General features: G+C 42.7%; 1 protein-coding gene across 2 annotated transcripts in view; it reads right to left on the bottom strand.

The window, feature by feature from the left end:
* Positions 1-17,134, bottom strand: part of cep76 (centrosomal protein 76) — a 48,557-nt gene extending 31,423 nt beyond the window's left edge. Inside the window, exons 1-8 of one of the 2 annotated variants that reach the window (XM_080005139.1) lie at positions 16,967-17,134; positions 16,575-16,730; positions 16,345-16,414; positions 16,003-16,221; positions 15,176-15,241; positions 11,692-11,789; positions 10,567-10,695; positions 9,323-9,511 (exon numbers count right to left, since the gene is read on the bottom strand). In XM_080005139.1, coding sequence (XP_079861265.1) covers positions 9,323-9,511; positions 10,567-10,695; positions 11,692-11,789; positions 15,176-15,241; positions 16,003-16,221; positions 16,345-16,414; positions 16,575-16,730; positions 16,967-17,029 — 990 coding nt within the window. In that variant the 5' untranslated portion in view covers positions 17,030-17,134. Of the gene's footprint in view, positions 1-9,322; positions 9,512-10,566; positions 10,696-11,691; positions 11,790-15,175; positions 15,356-16,002; positions 16,222-16,344; positions 16,415-16,574; positions 16,731-16,966 lie in introns of both variants that reach the window. The other variant, XM_080005138.1, reaches the window with a different exon arrangement.
* Between the last annotated feature and the right edge of the window lie 158 nt (positions 17,135-17,292).

The raw sequence follows: 17,292 nt of genomic DNA on the forward strand, positions 1-17,292 counted from the left end.
GGCACCGTGTCTTATTCCCCTGATAGGAACTAATTCAGGTGAAACCACTGTTGTCGATAAGGAAATAAATGACATTCAAGCAGTATCTCTGTATACATTAGAATCATCCCAGGACCTCCAATTGATTGACACATTTGAGGGTCTTGATATTCCATCTATCAGTGAAGACTTTCATAGTTGCTTAGAGCAGGAAGTTTTCCCTGAGGAGATAAAGGCTGCCATATCTTCTATGAACGGTGGGAGGGTGGCTGGCCCTATACATACACACAGCTTTCCAAATTAGTTTTACAAGGCATTTTCCAAACCGCTTTCCCATTGCTATCTTTATTGTTTGCAGAATCTCTGGAAAACTCAACTCTCCCTCCTACATTTTATCAAGCATCTATCTCCCTCCTTTAAAAAAATAAAATAAAAAAAAAAAGACCCAAACAGGATTTATTAGAAGTGGACACATTTTTCAACATCAGACACCTCAATGTGGTATAGTCTCCTGCATCAAAGAATCCTGAGGAAGTGGTCTCCTTCAACGCAGAGAAGGAATTTGATCAAGTTCAGTGGGACTGGACAGAAGCCCTACAAAGATTCGGATTTCGCCCTAAATTAGTGAGATTAATTAAGACCCTATACTGTATCTCCTATATCCTAAGCGCGCTAAAATAACATATCCTCTAAGAATTTCCCCTTACAGCATGGCATGAGGCAAGGATTCCCACTGACACCGCTACTGTTTGCTCCAGGGCATTTCCCGGGGAACTCTAAAAGTTAAGCTTCTTCGTACACTGATGATCTTCTTTTTTTTATTTTAAACCCAAATGTTTCTCTGCCTAAAGTTCTATCTGTTGAGATGAGATTAAGATTTTGGAAAAGTGTCAGGGTATATGTTGAATACGGGAAAGAGTGAGTTGTTTCCGGTAAACAAAGTTGCCTTTGATGCCTAATTTACACACTTCAAGTTCAGAATGGTATGGAACCAATTCACATATCTAGGAGTAAGAGTTAAGGTACTCAGACTTACTCAGGAAAAACATTGCAGCTCTAGTTGATAGCCTCAAACAATATTTTGTATATTGGAAATAGTTACCTCTTTCACTCACTGGCCACGTAAATGTTATAAAAATGAATGTATTTCCTAAGGTCTTGTATTTTTTCGAATGCTTACCAGTTTTTATACCCAAATCTTTTTTCACTCCAAATGAAAAATTGGTTCTATGTTTTATTTGGGATGGTAAGTACCATACATTGGGAGGAAACATCTACAAAAATACCAAGACTTAGGTGGGTCTAGCACTTCCAAATCTTCCAATGTATTATTGGGCAGCAAATTTCAGAGGCCTCCACTGTCTACACTGGATGCTACCAGATCAACATCATACATTTCCTCTCTGGGCTCAGATAGAATCAGAATCATGTAAGCCTGTCACTCTTTCCTGTCAACTCCTTTGATCTGATTAGCCCTAACTTAAAACACCTTTCCTTATTTGGTCCAATCTCTCAAAATATCATGTTTCCAGCATCTTAAAATGATGGAGCCTTTACAGCCATACATCAGGGTTATGATCCTTATCCAAATTATACATTGGTGGCATCTTTGCTTCTTTTGACCTATCCTACTAAGATACCCTCATCTAAAATTTTCAGATAGCTCCAAGTCAGGGATTTTGTATGCAAAAAGATCCCTGGATTTAGCAATATCCCCATAGGAAACCCCGGAGAAAATATCACAAGCTTTAACAAGCTTCCTCAGGGTGCAATCTCAATTATATACAGAACCATTCATAATCTTCAGAACCAATCAAGCCCTTTTAAGGTGTTATGGGAGAATGATCTGGGGGAAATTTTTGCGAGGAAACTTAGAACCTGATTCTAAAAAGGATTAATTAATTCTCTCTTAGTGGTAGGCATTGTCTTATCCAGTTAAAAGTAGTCCCAACACATAAATTGGTCTAGGGCAGGGGTCCCCACACTTTTTCAGCTTGCAAGCTACTTTTAAAATGACCAGGTCAAAATGATCTACCTGCATTAAAAAGTGCTAAATATATTTATTTATTTATATACAGTATATACTGACTATACTTTATATATACAATATATGTTGGCGTACATTGCATCACTGCTTGAACCCTTAGGGCACAGTACAATTAAATACATTTATGTAATACTACCTTACTCTGATGACTTGCACTGAATGGAGTCAGCCAGGGTTGCATAGTCCGGACAGTAGCTGCTGATAGCCAGCCTCAAGCAGGCTTCCAAATGATCAGTCATGTGGAACGGTATTTGGATTGAATAATCTTTGGTTACATTTCAATGAGGGGAATCATAAATACATTTTGATACGTATGCGCTTCCAGACACGGACATGGCTCCCCGTGGGCCACGATGGCGGAGAGAAACACAAAGAGGCGAGCCCCGTTTCGCCAAATGAAACAACTCAAAACAGTGTGGGGATGGGGCACAGAAGAACCGGGCACAACTCCTAGACTTGTTAAAATTATTTTCTGCGCATAATGCATTGGGAGGGGGTGATCTGGGAAAGAGCCAACAGAGAAAGTGGCCCCATTACACACGGTTTCGTTTCACCGATCAATACACACTTGTTTCGTTCCATAAGACGTAAAATAAATTATTTTAAAACTTGAAAAAAAATATTTTAGTGAAATAAAATAACCGACATCTAAAATAAAAACATGCTGTTTTGGTGCACAGATCTTGGGCACCCCATCACTGCTGTGTGCAGTGCGAGCATCATCGGAGAAGGACACAGGTACATAAAATACGCCCCAATCGCTTCTCCCCCGGGATGGCGCCCCATAGGATGAGCAGAGCTGCCGCCGGCGCCAACGACGAATAGCCTAATATTCACATTGAACAGCAGAATCTGATTAGACTGACAAAATTCTGAGTTGGGTGGTGACAAAACTGCAGACGTGGGAAATGTAAGTATTTCCTGTTTATTTCTTTCTGTATGTGTGTGTTCATGGTAGGTTGACCATACTGTAGGCTGTGGCGTGCCATCCATTCCGTGTTTCTCCAAAAAAAAAAAAAAAGTATTTATTTTCCCAATGTTTCCGTAATTGAATGAAACAAAAAAGCCTCAAGCCCTGCCATATGTCACGGTGCTCAAAGCTCCAGACTGCTCCAGACACCGCTGTGTGTGGCCATAGTAGGTTGACTGTACTGTAGGCTGCGGTGTGCGATCCACTCCGCATTTCTCAAACAAACAAAAAAAAAACATAGGTGTATTTATTTTATTTTCCAACATTTCTAAAAAGCCCTAAGCCCCACCGTATCCCGCAGTGCTCCAAGCTCCGCATTGCTCCAGACACTGCCGTGAAAGTTGGAACAAACTTTTAAATTATGCCTTGTAGATCCCACAGGAGTGAAGATTCAGCAACTGGATTGCTTATTCCTCGCCTCAAATTTGTTCAGAAACAGTGATAAGGTGAAATCAGTGAAAGTTTACAGAGAAATACAACGGAATCCGGAGTAAAGCTCAAACCCCATTGGCTGACCGAACCGGGAACTTGTGCTCAAATCCAATTGGCTCACAAAACTCGGGGCCTCGGGAGGGTGGCTCCTCCCACCTAAACAGAGCATGAGCGGAACACAATGGATTTAGAGGCATGTTTAGATTGGCTAGAATGCATAATAAGAGTGGTATTTTTAGCAAAAACCTTAAAAAAACATATTTTGGGACCTCAGAGACCTATATTCACTTGTGTAAAAAGGAGCATCCTCTTTAAATGTTTTTCTGAGGTCTTCAAGATTGACTTTGAGCCATGCCCCCTAACAGCTATCTTTGGGAGTCTACCAGTGGGTCTTAGGTAAGGTGGGTCTTGGGGACAAGGTAAATGACTAGAGGAACATTTTCCCAAATAGTCTCAAAAATTGGCACATGTTTATCCATGGACCTTCCAAGACCTTTTGAATATACCCGTTAAAAGTTTTGACACACCTACTCGTTCAAGGGTTTTAATTTATTTTTACTATTTTCTACATTGTAAAATAATAGTGAAGTCATCAAAACTGTGAAATAACACATCTGGAATTATGTAGTCACCAAAAAAGTGTTCAAATCAGAATATATTTTAGATTTAAGATCCTTCAAAGTGGCCACCCTTTGCCTTGATGACAACTTCACATTCTTGGCATTTTCTCAACCACCTTTATGAGGTAGTCGCCTGGAATGCTTTTCCAACAGTATTGAAAGAGTTGCCACAGAAACATATCTACCCATATCCACATAATCCTTTTGCTTAATTCTTTGCATCTTGTGGATGTAGCAGTGTTCAAACTATACCCAGCCTCCCAGACGAGGATATTATTTTTCCACGTCACTTTGCTAAAAGCAAACAAACAGATAATAATAGACCCTTGGAGTGACGAAAGCTTTACTCTTGTGCAGTATTTGTGTGTGTGCTCATTTCTTTTCTGCCGACAAAAGAATAAGAAGGTTGGCGGACTGCACGGATTAATCCTGCAGAGAGGTGGAGGTAATTTTTAATAAAGTACAGATCTGCCAACCATATTTTGAGTACCACGATAGTGTAACAGGGAGTCTCTGTGGCATTTGAGTCACTGCAGCTAAATAACTCCATCATTAACCCTGATCACATCGTATGCAAGTTATACGGCTAACTATATACAGTATACAAATTCATCCCATTAGGATATACCCCTTGAAATTTACCGAAACGTAAACATAAAACACGTAAAGTTACCGAATACATTTATCAACTAGAGATGCACCAATTGCAATTTTCTTGGCCGATTCCAATTTCTCTTTTTTTTTTAAAGTCTGACCTGCCGATCCCGATTTTCATCAAATTATATGTTCATAATAAAACATTGACTATTAAATACATTTTACACTGACGTCTGATCCTTTTGAACTTTATATCCATGATTGGAGAAATCAAAACTTTTTTTTTTTGCTATACATCATTGACAAATAAAACACGTGATCTGATCATGCTTAAATGATAGGACAGCTGCACATACAGACTACCACTGCAATTTTCAATAACCACAATAGTGAGATTGCTGATTTTGACACTGTGTGGTTATTATCGTTCATTATTCACTATGGAACAATTATAGAACATGAAACTGTTCCAATTCCAGTTCCAATAAAATACAACATGGAACGGTCACTGAGTTTCAATAAAATAGAATATTAGACTGTCAACAAGTTTCAGTATAATGCAATCTGTAACTCTCACTGAGTTTTAGTAGGACACAACATATAACTAATGTGGAAATGTCCAGTTCAAACTTCAAATGAATGTCTTGAGTGTGTAAATATACATTTCTATTTATATGGTACTTGCCATTCCAAAATAAATTGCAATCACTGCAAAAGCAAGTTAATAATAAATGGGTCACTCTTCTTACTCTCGTTCACTGGAAGTCCTGCTTCGCTCACAGTGCTTTAAACGAACTGACTGAAACAGAACGACTCATTTTACTGAGTGACTTGTCAAGAACCGTGTCTCAAAAAAGAGTTGAACCTTTCATCACAATCTGAGCTCAGGCACTACAAACAACCATAGACGCTCTGCTGTAGTGACAGCGATAGGAAAATAATTTATCTAATCTTCTTTGTTTACCTTGAAATACCTCCAAACAGCCAACATTTTCCTTCTTTCACTCTCTTTTTTGAACTACATTACGTGGGTATCGGGTTTGGGTATCAGAGCATTTTTACGAGTATGAGTAAATGAGCACAATATCGGGCATGTCAGTTTGAAGAATCTGATAAATCTGACACTGATCACGCCTGACCAAGCTGAAAACCAGCCAATTGCTGTCACCGGCAGATCGGTGCATCTCACATTCTATATGTGAGACACCACAGCAAACACCGCCATCTCACTCATTTCTGAAATCACCAGGAGCAGCCAAATCAGTTGAAAAAACCTTTCTTGAAGGAAAATTTGTTTTTCCAGATTTGTGTTCCTTTGTTTTTTTTTTTTTTTTTATCTCTCAACGTATTTTCAAAACCGAGTTTGATTTATAAATAGTAGAAAAATGTTAAACTGTGGAGTTAAATATTCCCATTAGATTACATGGGGAAACGCAGTTCATTTACCGAGACGTGGAACAGCGCTGAAGAACGCCGATCGATTGTTTCCTTTAAAGCGACCGTCCAGGTGAAGATCATTCATCCATATTCCATGTGATGTGAAGTCACAATGTGAAACCGTTTTGACAGAGTTCAGCCATTAAATCGTACTACACTTACACACAGGGCCGCTGTTGTGAGACGGCGAAGAAGAAAAACCCTTTGCGTCATACACCAAAGTCACTTCTGTAAACAGACAGTTCAAGCGCAGCACAGAGGTGTTTCGGTCTCACTTGTCTGTGAAAACTTTCTCCGTGTAGTTATGGATTACGCAAAGCGGAAGCTCTGAATCATATTTCGGACCTTAATCTGACCAGTGCGATAGATCCAAGTCAGTGTTAGCAGCGCGTACTGGACTTCATTTTCCGCGATGATAGTCAGTTCTCCGACAGCGACGCAGAGAACGACAGCGCTGCTGAATCTGATATTACTCTGGACTTCAAACTTAATGTGACGATGAAACGGAATATTTTCAAGAACCACCAGAGGAGACCGACGATAAGCCCGTTGTTGTGACAACGGAAGAAGTTGATGACGTGATGAAGTCCATTGAGGTTGGTGACAGATTCAGATTTCAGATTTTCTGAGACTCATAATACTCTACATTTTGTTGTGTTGTCCGTACTTTTAAAATCCAAAATAATTCCATATTTATAAAACATGTATTTTCCTACTGTTAAATAAGAACTTTTTTAAAAACATTATTACATGATTATCTCAGAAACACAGTTTGCCACACCCTTATCATTAACAAGTCATAGCTTTAAAAATATTTGCTTGATTTGCACAAGTGACACCTTGTTGGGAAGCTCTGATTCTCCACTTTCAAATGATGCGGGGAAAAAAAGCCGCCAAATGACCCTGAAGTACAAGTTCATACACTACTCGCAAAAAGTTAGGGATATTTGGCTTATGGGTGACATTTATGGAAAATGTAAAAAGTTCACGCTACAGTGATATTATATCATGAAAGTAGGGCATTTAAGTAGAAGCATGCAATGGTGATTTCCTCATCTCAAACAATTTATTGAAACAAAAGCCAACAACAGTTGTGGTTATACCACAACAAAAAATGTCAATGTCTAAATAACTTGTCATGTGCCCTTAAGCATCAATTACAGCTTGACAACGACGTCTCATGCTGTTCACAAGTCGACTTATTGTCTGCTGAGGTATGGCACCCCACTCTTCTTGAAGGGCGGCCCTCAGGTCATTGAGGTTCTGGGGAACAGAGTTACGAGCCGCTACACGGCGACTAACTGATCCCATCTAGAGAAAGTGCAGGCCACTCCATTTGAGGTACCCCAGTCTCCAGCAGCCGTTCCCTAATGATGCGACCTCGATGAGCTGGAGCATTGTTGTCCATGAAGATGAAATTAGGCCTGTGTTGTTCATGCAGGGGCACAATGACCGGATTAATGATGTTATTCAGGTAGTATGGGCCTGTCACTGTACCATTCACAAAGTGTAGGGCAGTTCTCTATTGACTAGACACATCTGCCCACACTGTAACACAACCACCACCACCAAAGGCTCGTCTGGTGACAACAGTGGCTGATGCATAGCGCTCTCCTTGACGTCTCCAACATCATTGGCGGCCATCATTTCTGCTCAATGTGAATCGACTTTCATCAGAGAACAGCACTGAGGCCCACTGGTCCCTCGTCCAGCGTAAATACTCCCTGGCCCATGCAAGACAATGATGCCTGTGCCTGGTGGTGTATTCAGGTACCCTTGCAGGTCATCTAGCTAAAGACCACGCTGATGTAAACGGTTTCGAATGGTCTGACGTGACACTTGGGTGCCTCTCACCTCCCTTAAATGTGCCTGGAGTTGATTGGCATTCATCATCCGCTTCCGCAGGGCACTGTTCACAATGAAGCGGCCATCAGTGTGGTATGTGGCCAAAGGACGTACACTTCTATGCCTTTCTGTGACTCTCTGTATCTCTGTTGCAACCTGCTGATGACACTCTGTGACACTCTAAACTCAGTGGCCACTTCCCTCCGAGAACATCCTGTTTGAAGCCTCGCAATGGCGAGGTACTGTTGATCAATTGTTTGGCGTCGTCTTGGTCTCATGATGTCAAAATGTGAACAGCGTGATGAAGAGGACTGTTTAAATACCAATTCTAATTGAACCAGGAAATGTATTGGTCGATTCATGGATCAAACACCTGACAAGGTGTTTGATTGTGTGCTGGGAATTTTGCCGTTCAGCTCCTTGTTATAGAACAGCAAGTTGTGCAAAAAGAACTGAAACATTGAACAGTTGGACATGTGGCTCTCCATAACCAAAACTGTGCTCTTGTCATTCTACAGGTCATCCACAGGACAGAGTTATTGCAGAAGTTCTTGATGATTTAAGAATTAATAAAGAGTTGCATTGCAGGTTGAGAACTTGAACTCCTCTTGCAGACTATGTCCTGGATGCAAACGGCATATAAATACTCATGTGTTGTATGCCCAGCATGCTGACAGCACAGGTTAAAAAAAAAGAACAGTTGGACATGTGCATTCAAAAGTTCAAATTAAGTTCACCTGTAAAGGTCATAGTGCATTTAGGTTCATCCTGAAATTTCACCCGAAAGCCGAATATCCCTAACTTTTTGTGAGTCGTGTATGTTAACATTACGATCAAATGTTGTGCTTCATTATAACTCCCCCACTTCCCACGTTACCTCAGCAAAGCAGAGTTATGCCTCGACGGAAAATATAGTACAACTGCGTATTGGGAGGGATGTAGTTTGAATACCGAGTAGATGTATGGTATTGTGTTGATGGATTTCAGTAACACGCGCGCACACGCACACGCACACACACACACACACACACACACACACACACACACACACACACGTTCAAACTTAATGAGTGGCGGTGAGGAGGGTGCCCTGTGAGAGGTGCCGATGTGGAGCATTTTGTCCCGACCTCAGAGATTTGTCTGGGACAACCGGATACGGGCAAATATTGTGTAGACTGAACAGGACATAAGCCGTTTGCCTCAGTTTCACAAATAACAGCCTAATGTCCCTCATTAGAGACCAGAATGGCCCTAATAATTCAGAGTTGTAGAAGAGATGGGTGTGAAATTTACATTTGATTATGGAGTTGAACAAATCGCATCAAAAACTATTGAGTCTGGAAATATTCTCAAGCATTTGAGGCTGAATTTCAACATTTAAGCTTCTGTCCCTACCTTGCCTCTACAAAGAAAAGCCAGCAGCGAGCACCACTGTTCTTGCTTGGCTCCACCTCCTACCCGGGGAGCCTTCCCATGGGCCAGCAGGCTAACAAAACGCGCTGCCTGCCGGGGGCTCTCCAGGAGCCGGCCTGCACGGAGAACCCGCACATAGGAGCACACTGGCCTGTTGACACCATTCTCATCCTGTCACACACACACACACACACACACACACACACACACACACACACACACACACACACACACACACACACACACACACACACACACACACACACACACACACACACACACACACACACACACACACACACACAATTTGTAAAAAAAAACAAACAAGCCCTGTAAAAACAAACAAGAGCACTCAACGAAAAGTCAGCTGCCAATAGCAAAACATGAAAATTGTGTGGTGTGCCGAGCAGATTTCAGTGTTTACTTGCAATGCTGTGTCCCGCTACCATTTACATCTGTGATCTTTGATGAGGATTTTTATTTTGTGCCAAAAAATGGTCTTTGAAAGAATCAATGCTAAATTGAATGGTACAAAACACAACAATTTCCTAATTTTCCATTTGTTGCTATAGAGTTCCTGGATAAACAAAAGGACATGCACCGAAAATAATAAAGAAAGAAATGACTGCTGCCATTGCCTGTGACTAAAGGCTCCTGTGTACTTCATCCGCAATCGAAAACAAATGACTGTGCAAATTCTGGTGTTCGAAGCGTTTCGATCAAAGGCCGGTGTACTCTACGCAACCGGCTCCACATAAGGGGGAGCAGATGAGTTTGCACTCAGTTGAGCGATGACAAAAAACGGGTGCTATCTCGGCAAGACTTGTTCCGAAAGTTTTCATTTGCATTTTTTTTTGTTTTTTGAAAAATGGAAAGAGTAGGAAAAAGTAGGAAAATAACTTACTACTGCAGGTCACAGCTTCTGTGACCTAGTTGACAGAAAGTGGACCTACCGCAAGTACGTAATAAATGTGACCAGTCATGTGAGATTGTTGACCAATTGTTGACCAGCCGATGATGCATTTGGGGGCAGTGTGCGACAATTTAGACTACTTCTGAGAGAGTCGATCGCCATATCTGGGTAAGGATATTCACCGGCCACTCACAAAACTGCCATATTGGCTCTGCAAGTCTGGCAATTTCGATCTTGCATGAAGTATACAAGAGCCTTTTTCTTCTAATAGTGTGAATGGGTTAAATGCCGGATACCCAAGTGCACTGCAAACCTGTGCGAAGATCTTGACCAGTTTTGACTGGTGTGATGGACGGATTTCCAGGAACTCCCTCCACCATTGCTTGGCATAAACCAGGAACAACCTCTCCTTCTCCGCCATCCTATGGCGCTCCAACGATTGCTGGACAGGAAGTGTTAAAAAGGACCCTCGTTAACTAATAAACCATGATGGATGTTAAACAGCCCCCATGCTTACAATTTGCAACAACACAGAAAATTTGAAAAGGCAGATGCGTCACTAGGAAACGTATACTTTAGAGCAGCACTATATAACTTTTGGTATTTGGCACCCCTACAGTTTGAGTGCAGTTGCACTTTTCAATACTGTCGTAGAACTCTAGTGTCCAAAGATAATTTATTTTACTGGACAAATTTTAACCTCATCGGTCACGTTTTAAAAACAGACTATGTAACAAAGACAATTATCATGTACACCTAGTACCTCCCACACTCCCAGGAGAGATGGTGGGGGGGTCAAGACTGGGCCCCCTGCTACCAGTGTAGGTGCCAGATATGCTCAGCCTGGCAGATCGGCCCCACACGTGAGTCAGAGTGTGAAACAAACCCGTGGAATGAAAGTGAGGGCCGGCACGTGCGGGTGCACCACTGGCCCGTCTTGCCCCCGCCGTTGGGGAGGAAGAGGGAGCAGGCAAAAAAAGAAAAATAATTACTCGAGCAAAACATCAAGCAAGTAGCATAGTGCTGTAAAGCATAACGCACTTTTCCCGTGGTTTCATACCCGCACAGAAGTTACATATGGCAAGAAGGGGCGTTCTGCGAATGAGAGATGCCATTCTCCAAATTACAAATCAGTGTACCATCAAAATTATTTTGTAGCTGTTATTTTAAGGTAGAAAAGTTACATAGTGTTGCTTTAAAATGAAACGCCACATGTTTAGCGCCGACCGAAGGCCATATTTTGCACAATGGAACAATGAAGGCAATATATCACGCCGAGCCTGTGAAATTCTTCAGTCAAACTGGAGTTTGTCCATGCCGCTGAATTCAATGAATGATCAGTAATTATCGAATAAGCGTCACTAATCACTACTTCGCCTCACTTGCACCTACAAAATTATATTCAAAATTTGGAATGACCACGAAAGATACACCTAACCTGCGTTGTGATGACGTCAACATTCAGGCTTGCCTTCAGGGGAGGGTAGAGCTCCAGACTGATATTCAGCACACCAGCAGGTACTTTACACTCACTTCCTGTTCTCACACACACACCACACACACACACACACACACACACACACACACAAACACACACACACACACACAGTGAAGAAGCAAACTAAGGAACAAACGTATTGTCATGTTGAAGAACTTATTGTCTAGTTGAGGGAATGGTGACGCAAGCATGCTGTGATCTCGCGAGAACACGGAAGTGAGTACAGATCCAACATGGCAGGGCCCAGCTCCATGAAGTAAAACACTGACAATCTGCTCCAACTCAGACAAGGTAACAAAGCAAGTAGCAAAAAAAAAAAAAAAAGAAAAAAAAAAAAAAAAACATATTACGCAAATCCAAAGTGACTCAGACTACGCTACAGATACAGACGATCTAATCCCCACCGGTGTGGAGGTTAGTTTCTTGGATGAGATTAACAAGAAGCTGGACATGCCCTGGTTATTCTGATAATTCTGTATTGTGGAAGAAGGGGCGTGGTCAAGCACCGACTGCAGACAACAGCAAGGCTCCTTTTCCTGCGGCCTTGAATCTGCCGCCAAGCCCCTATCCCTCGTCAGTTCCCAGGACGGTGCTGCCGAGGGAAAATCAGGGAGCTTCACAGATGTCTGAGCAAGGGTGCGAGCGCCCCGGCCGTGACCACCAGGACTGCCCCCAGATGGAACTCTGCCAAGTGGTCCAGGTCACCGGCCCGCTGGACCCCAACCCCGGTCGGGAAGGGGCCTACCAAGTACCACTAAGGCTACAAGGGGGTAGACATCAGGATTTGCTGGAGTCTGGCTGTTTGCAGACGATGGTCCAGCAATGCCTGGTTTAACCCAGTGCTTTGGTGGAGGCGTTGCAGGTGGAGGTTCATTGTGTGCATGAGCATGTTCATACGTATTTGATGGTCCAGCTCCAAATTAGTTACAATGAATAAAAGCATAGGGTACAGGCTGTGGTTAGTTCCTGCCTGTCGCACTCCCTGATTTAGTTACAATGAATAAAAGCATAGGGTACAGGCTGTGGTTAGTTCCTGCCTGTCGCACTCCCTGATTTAGTTACAATGAATAAAAGCATAGGGTACAGGCTGTGGTTAGTTCCTGCCTGTCGCACTCCCTGATTTTGGGCACGGATTGGCCAGGGTTTGACGCATTGATCAATGAGGGGGGCTAGGGGAGTGCATTCACGGTTCGTAGGGAAATGTGAGTGTTGCATGGCGCGCGGTAATTGAGGGGTGGGCGTTGGCCTCGACGGGTGCAGGGGCAGCGGAATCACAAGTGGGTTCTTCCTCGGTCCTCTTGACCTTTCCTATCGACAATTTTCCGCTGGAGCAGTCGCGAGACGACCCTCTTTGAGGGGTTAGTTAAAGTCAATGGCATATTGATGCGCTTTTCGGTGATTAGGGACAGGTTATATCGAGTGAGCCATGACACTCAGGAGAGGAGATAACCCATTCTCCCCTCGGGGCATGCGGCTGGATGGGGTCTCTGGCCGGTTGCGGTAGAGCAGGGCATTGTTGGGGGCCCCATGGGTGGGGCGGGGTGTCAGTCTGTTGGTGTCCGCGGCCCGGGTTCTGCGCCTTGTGCCTGCACGTGGGGGAGGGTTGTATGTTTGAGCCTCAGGGGTGCAGGGTCTACTCATACTCTCTGGGACTGGTTTATGCTCCTTGGGGCCGGGCTCGGGCGTTGCCCCACGGTATTCCGGCTTCTCTGGGGGCTGGGGGGTGTTCTGTGGCTGTAGGGCAGGATGCTTGGGGGCTATCCTGTGGTCATGGGGTGTCTATATGGCCGCGGGACTCAGGGGTGGCTATGGGGCCGTTACGATACGAACACAGACCTCATTCACCAGAACCAATTGGGACGAGTCCCGTACACTCACTGGTTGACACATCTCACTCACACACACACACACGCACGCACGCACGCACGCACGCACGCACGCACGCACGCACGCACGCACGCACGCACGCACGCACGCACGCACGCACGAACGCACCTGCTTTGAACAAGCCCCAGCACCCTCCTGGTTATTTATTTATTTTATTTATTTACTTATTTATGGCATTTAGCAGACGCTTTTGTCCAAAGCGACTTACAATAAGTATATCTGGCTCGAGAAAGAGAAACCACAACATATCACAGTCGATGTAGTAGTAAATATTTAAAAAAACTAGTTTCAGGCTCTCATTTGAGCATGGTGGCTGCTACAGTGCGTGAAAGTGTGTGTGTGTGTGTGTGTGTGTGTGTAATTGTGGACGTGTGTAAGGGATGGGTTAAGGTCAGGTGAAGTTTGAACAGGTGGTTCTTGAGTCTCTTGCAGAAAGTAGTGAGTGACTCCGCTATTCTGACGTTGGCCGGGAGCTCGTTCCACCACTGAGGCGCCAGAACAGAGAAGAGTCGAAACTTCGCTGAGTGAGCACTGTTTGCTCTTAACGATGGCGGTACCAGCTGGCCAGTTGAGGTAGTGGAGCGTAGTAGTTGCGCTGGGGCTTGTGGTCTGACCAGCATTTGGAGGTAGATGGGTGCAGTTTTATCTACAGCCTTGAAGGCCGGTACCATTGGTTACAACCCTCTCCTTTCCTCCCTCATTTACTGCCATTACTATGACAGGAAGAGGCCATGTGCCAAATTGCTGTTCCAGTTTTCCTGGACTTAAACTATGTTTTGTCTATTCATGTCATCTGACGTTTCTATGTTTGTTTGACCATGTCCATGTTGTTGTTTGGTTCTATGTTTATTTGTCTCAACCGTAATAATTCTTCCCCTCTTGGAGTAGTGATTAGTTGTTTAAAGACCAAAACATGGTAAGATTGTTCTCCAAAGAGGTTGGTGGTGGTTTTTTGTAACAAAAAGCTGGGCTCTTGTCATCCAAAGGACAGAGTTGTCGCAAGCAGTTCTTAATGATTAAAGAATGAATAAAAAGTGGTATTGTAGGTTGAGAAGTTGAACTCCACTTGCAGACTAACTCTGTCCTAAATGCAATTGCATACAAATACTCTGCCATATGCCCAGCATGCTGAAACCACAGGTAAAAATAAATAAATAAATAAATAAATAACAATAATAATAATGGAAACTTCCTTCAAAGCTTGTTTTTCCCGCATTAACTTACGGCACACAGCAGCGACGTGCTACCTCAAACGGTTTGCTGGCAGTTAATGGGGTGTTTATCACAGCTTTCCAAAAGCTTTTTGACACAGACACTTTAGGCATGTTTATGTTGTGCTCGTATCATGTTAATTATTTTCAGAAATTAGGATGTTATTGACCTAATATATATTTCCCAGTAAATACTTTGTGATTCAGGTAGGGTATCATCGGACATTCATCATTAATGGTACTGATCGATACCTTAACTATTCTCTTATTTAAGATTGAGGACAACCAATCTCTCATTCGGTTTGAATATAATTTGTTATTCTCACCAACTCCCAGTAACTCCACGGAGAGGCAGGTCTTCCCGTTGGGTGTGCCGAGGACTGTCCTCCAATCTAGGAAATAGGACGAAACCAAGGTCGTCTCACTGGAGGTGTCCATCTTTATTAGGACCAAGTGGACTGGATCGCAGATGGATAGCATGGCGGTGGGGTCGGCCATTTTGGAACCTCAAAGAAAAGTTTAAAAAACATTTTTTTTTAATCAAAGAAATACACAAAATTGTAGATGGCCTGAATTATCTGGTGGAGTATATGCTGGGGTTTGCATGTTCTCCCCGTGAGGTGAGAACAACCCCCCGTGCTCACATGGGGTTTCCTCCACCTCACGTCAGTAAGGACCCCCTCAAAAACATGCGCCCATCGTCGTCTGACCAGCGATGAGGGTCAGACGATGGATGTGTGTGATGCCAGGCATCAAGACTCAATGACTTTATGGCACAGAATGAATTGAATAAACACTATGAAGTTTTTTATTTTTATTGATTTTTTAATTCTCTAGCTTTTGATGCCGCATTTCGATATCCAACTCGTATCTCTCCAGTATCCTAAGCCATGCATAAGACTAAATTGTTTGAACAGCGAATGTATTAAGAAGTCTCTTGCTTGAGCAAGGCAGCAAAACTTTTTGTTTAAATACTTTAAAACAGCATATAACATCTCATTTAGCAATAGTAGTCAAAACAAAATATAATAGGTATCAAAGAAAATATTGTTTAGGGAATTGGCATGGAAGTTATTGGTCCTGATATTTTCATAAATGTCTTGCCCTAACGACAACCTAAAAAAAAGGAACAGAAAAATTAAGATAACCATACCATCTCTGTGGACTTCTAAGAGGAAATCCTCTTGCAGATCTGGCTCGCAAGCGCAGGGAACGGGTTTTGAGCAGAATCTCTGGTCACGGAAGTGCAGGTAGAGAGTGAAGGTAGAACACACCTGTCCTGGTAGGGGCTCAGGTTCGCGGAGGTGCTCCAGAAAGGCCTTACCACCTAGCAGTTGTAGATGAAGATTGCACTGGGATGGGTCAGTGTGGGCTGAGGGAGAAAAAGAGAACTATCATTGTTTTTCTTTAAGGGAATTATTGGGGCTTTAGTAGTTATTAATCATTTGTATCTGTAATTATTTTTTTTATTTTTTTTATTTTTTTTTTAACTGACCCAGGTCTTTCTTAGAGAACTGAGAAGTGGGCTTTGTGGGACATTGTTTTCCTGGGTCTTTCTGCAACACCTGTAAAGTTAAAACCAACACTAACTGCCTTATATACAGGGCAATTGGTGAATTTTAGAGTGACAAAACATATCACCATAACAAGTAAGGCAATGTTTCATTTGAAATGTTATATTTAAGTCAACAAATGAATAACACTTGTCCATGTCGAGATTAAAACCTGGATACGGTGTAGGTCCCCCATGACATCCTCTATGATACCCCTGCGTCGCAGAGCCTCGAGGTAATAGTCCTGGGAGAGAGCTCGGGGCCCAGGACCCACAACACTCTTCACTGTCTCCGCCAGCACTTCTCTGATCCTATCATGGGTATCCATCTGACATCCAGAGTGGGGTATAAAAGAAAAGGTGTTGAGTTCATTCAATCCACTTGTAGTGGCTGTAACCATCACGTTGCACGTTAACGCTCATGTAGTTAGGGCAATTGTTATAACTTAGCTTAGCTCCGCGTCTAAAAAAAGAGACCATTAAAATTAAGTACTGTGTATATACAGTACAGTGAGATAAAATAAATTAAAAAACGTGACATGCTAAACGGCTTAAATTAGCTTACCTTCATTAAATGATTGTGAATCATTTGCTTCAGATCAGACGCTTTCTCTGGAGGCAAAGGCATTGTTAAGTTATTGTCTAGTCCTCGTGTTTAAGTACAACAAAACAAGCGACACAGAAACCATTAATGTGTGCATTTTTCTACACGGTGTTTCTTTTTAATACTGTATAGTTGGTGAAGGGCTAGCTACATGCGCATTGCAAAGCCTTGTCAAAACATTTATATTAACTGTGGCGGAAAAGGAAGCGGGAATGCGACCAAGTCGATGCCTGATCTTGTTTTTTGTTGTACAAATTGAGTAACACCAAAAATAAAAGCCAAATATT

Source organism: Zeus faber (assembly GCF_960531495.2).
Source record: "Zeus faber genome assembly, chromosome: 8".
NCBI lineage: Eukaryota > Metazoa > Chordata > Actinopteri > Zeiformes > Zeidae > Zeus > Zeus faber.